The sequence below is a fragment of the Papilio xuthus genome, unplaced genomic scaffold (genome assembly GCF_000836235.2).
Source record: "Papilio xuthus unplaced genomic scaffold, Pxut_1.1 DF828037.1, whole genome shotgun sequence".
NCBI classification, from domain to species: Eukaryota; Metazoa; Arthropoda; class Insecta; order Lepidoptera; family Papilionidae; genus Papilio; species Papilio xuthus.
This window is the reverse complement of record NW_013530612.1, coordinates 1,926,114-1,929,417: the sequence shown is the minus strand read 5'-3', so window position 1 is coordinate 1,929,417 and position 3,304 is coordinate 1,926,114. Positions and strand designations below refer to the sequence as shown.

The 3,304-nt window shown below is 34.5% G+C and overlaps 1 protein-coding gene across 1 annotated transcript; it reads left to right on the top strand.

Moving 5' to 3' along the window:
* The first annotated feature begins 1,312 nt into the window (after positions 1–1,312).
* Positions 1,313–3,304, top strand: LOC106114623 (cytochrome P450 6B5-like). Its single transcript, XM_013307896.1, has 2 exons — positions 1,313–2,700; positions 3,097–3,304. The coding sequence occupies exons 1-2, from the start codon at positions 1,380–1,382 to the stop codon at positions 3,255–3,257; spliced, it is 1,482 nt and encodes a 493-aa protein (XP_013163350.1). The 5' UTR covers positions 1,313–1,379; the 3' UTR covers positions 3,258–3,304.

Genomic DNA, 3,304 nt, shown 5'->3' with positions numbered 1-3,304 from the left:
TTATGTATTATCTGAACTATAACGAAAAGGAAAGAAATCTTAATGTTCTTACGATAGATAAGAAAGTTAGTAGAAGTGTTTGGGAAGTGGTTTATTGGGTTTCAAAACTGAACTAAATACAGATTTTATAAATTTATTGTTATTTACTATTTCATTGGTAGTCGATATCAGTCATTTTTGTAGCAAGAAAAGATAAATATTAATTTCATTCGATATCACAAAGCAAATACTGGTTATTGTATCGCGGACTTTGGTTGAATAAACTTGTATTGAACGATTATTTACATATAATATGGAGAGTTTAGTTGTTGATAATACACTAATAATAGAGATATGTAAGAGCATAAAGACATATACGATACAATATATGTATAACGGCTCGTGTGGCTCGTTATCAGAATTATTAATAAACTAGCGGTCGCCCGCGACTCCGTCCGCGCGCAATTAAAAAATATTAGTAGGCTATTGCTAGACTATGTTCTACATTTATGCCAAATTTAAACGAGATCCATACAGTCATTCTGGACAAACCTTCTAGCAAACATCCATCCATCTATCCACTCATACATCCAAACATGCGCATTTATAATATTAGTAAGATATCAGGTGCAAGGAATAGACTGAAAGAAGCTACATTATGGTTATAAAGGATTCACCAATCTCATGTAGAACAAGCAATGGTTTCGCAAGGATCCTACTTCCAGAATCACCAATAATATGCAAACATCATCCAAGAAGTATCTTTGAAAGATTCAAATTTATTTCTTCTTCTGATTGATTGTACAGTCAGCTGCATAAATATGTATACATTTACAAAGCTTCATAAACTTGTATACGCTTTGAGTTTTAAAAATGTGTATGCACAAATCGGTGCCTGTGCTTACGTCAATGAGAACATATTCTTCACGAATACGTGCATATGTAAGTCTTTTTGAAAACGACGATCTATAAAAGTTTCCAAAATTTTGTAAATGTATACGTATTTATGCAGCTGACTGTACATATATACTTAATGAATGATGAATTAGAATGTTTAAGTGGATGGATGGATGGATAGATGGATTGATGGATGGATGGATGGATGGTTTGTTTGAAGATATCTCCAGAATGGCTGAACGGATTTCGATTAAATTTGCCATACATTTAGAACATAGTCTGGAAGGGCACATAGGCCACTAACTACGTTTTATTTTTTAATTCCACGCGGACGGAGTCGCGGGCGGAACTTGTGTAATTATATAAGAAGCCACTAATCACTGCATGTTATTGACATTTAATTAAAAACTAGTTTGTATTTTGTGTAGTGTGTTTATGTTCCCAACATTCATCACTCGGGCTCAGTACTTAGTGACATCACCACAAATATAGTCATTGGAACAATGTTGTCTGGAATATTGTTTTTTATAAGTGGATTATTATTTGCTATCTATAATTTCTTCATAAAATATAGACATTATTGGAAGAAAAGAAATATCCCAGAAGTTCACGGTGTTATGTGGAAATTTATCACAGGTAAGAAATCTTTAGCCGAAATTCATAAAGAAATTTATTACTCTTACCCCGAAGAAAACAACATCGGCCTGTATAATGGACTAAAACCCGCTTTAATTATAAAGGACTTGGAAAACATAAAAGCAGTGTTGCTCGGCGATTTCCAAAGCTTCTACAGCCGCGGTTTAAACATGAACCAAAATGATCTACTAGCGGACAGTGTACTTTTTATGGAAGACTACGAAAGGTGGAGACTTGTAAGATATAAAATCTCGCCGGTATTTACTATGAAAAAACTCAAAAACATGTTTTACATAATGGAGCGATGCGCCAGAGATTTTATAGATTTTATAGAAAATAATCAAGGAGCAATGGACAAACCATTCAACGCTTTGTACACGTACACCACGGCTTCACTCACTGCATCTATTTTTGGTATTGAAGCGAATACTAAAAACACTATGGATTCAACTTTTATAAATATGGCTTCAAAGACAACGACACCGTCGTTCTCATTAAATTTAAAATATGCCCTAGCCAGTACAGTTCCGAAGCTGTTCAAATTTCTAAAATTGAAATTCTTCGGTGATCAAGAATCTTATTTTATAAATGTCGTAAAGCAAGTATTGAAGGAGCGCCGCAGACACAATGACAAGAGACACGACTTCATAGATACTTGCATTGAGTTACAAAACGAAGGTGTTATGCAAAATTTAACAACGGGATATCAGTTGATACCATCTGATGAACTGATGGCGGCGCAGGCGTTCTTTTTCTTCATCGCCGGAGCTGACACATCCGCGCATTCGATGCTCTTTGTTTTGTTGGAACTTTCTGGAAATCCGGGGATACTTAAAAGGTTACATAAAGAAGTTGATGATGTTTTTGAGAAATGTAATGAAAAAGTAACCATTGACGACATCGAAGAATTGAAATATATGGATATGGTAATGAATGAAGCGTTCAGAAAGTATCCAACAATCGGTAAGATACAAAGAAGATGTACTAAAACAACAACTCTGCCCGTGGGACAAGTGAGAATTGAAAAAGACGTGCAAGTCATTATACCGATATACGCGATACACCGAGATGAAAAGTATTATCCTAATCCAGACGTTTTTGATCCTGAAAGATTTTCTCCGAAAAATATTTTGAACATACCTAAGTATGCTTATCTGCCGTTTGGTGAAGGAAATCGGATTTGTATTGGTAAGTATAATTTCTAAATTGTACCAAAGATACCTAAACGCTCACAGACAAAATCTTACTAATATTAAAACTGCGAATGTTTGTTGTATGTATGTTTGTATGTTTCACGATATCTCCGGAAAGACTGAACGAATCTCGCTCAAATTTGGCATAGATGTAGAATATAGTCTGAATGAACACATTGGTTTCTATTAAGTTTTTTTTTAATTCCGCGCGGACGGAGTCGCGGGCGGCAGCTAGTAACTTATTAAGTCATTTCAAACATTTGCATTAATAATAAATTTGTTTCCGTAATTTTCATTCTAATATATATGTACCGATAGTCAACTGTCATTAAGAACATTATGTTTTCTTCTTTCTTGTTCTTTTTTTTAAATTTTGGTATTTTTTTTTCAGGAGCGAGATTTGCTCGTCTACAATTAAAAGTTGGCTTGGCGTGGCTTTTGAGACGGTACACATTGAAGGAACAAGTGTACGATCCAAAATATTTTGAGCCCAGCTTTTTCGCACTGAGAGATACTGCAGCTCGCATCGACTTCATTCCAAGGAGAGTTTAAAATTGTCATTTAATTTGTATTTACTAATAAAATGTACCACTTAAATT

Excerpts from the sequence above, each read along its gene's own strand:
- LOC106114623 (XM_013307896.1), top strand. The coding sequence starts at position 1,380 with ATGTTGTCTGGAATATTGTTTTTTATAAGTGGATTATTATTTGCTATC. Across the intron at positions 2,701-3,096 it reads AGGAAATCGGATTTGTATTG|GAGCGAGATTTGCTCGTCTA; the intron begins GTAAGTATAATT and ends TTTTTTTTTCAG.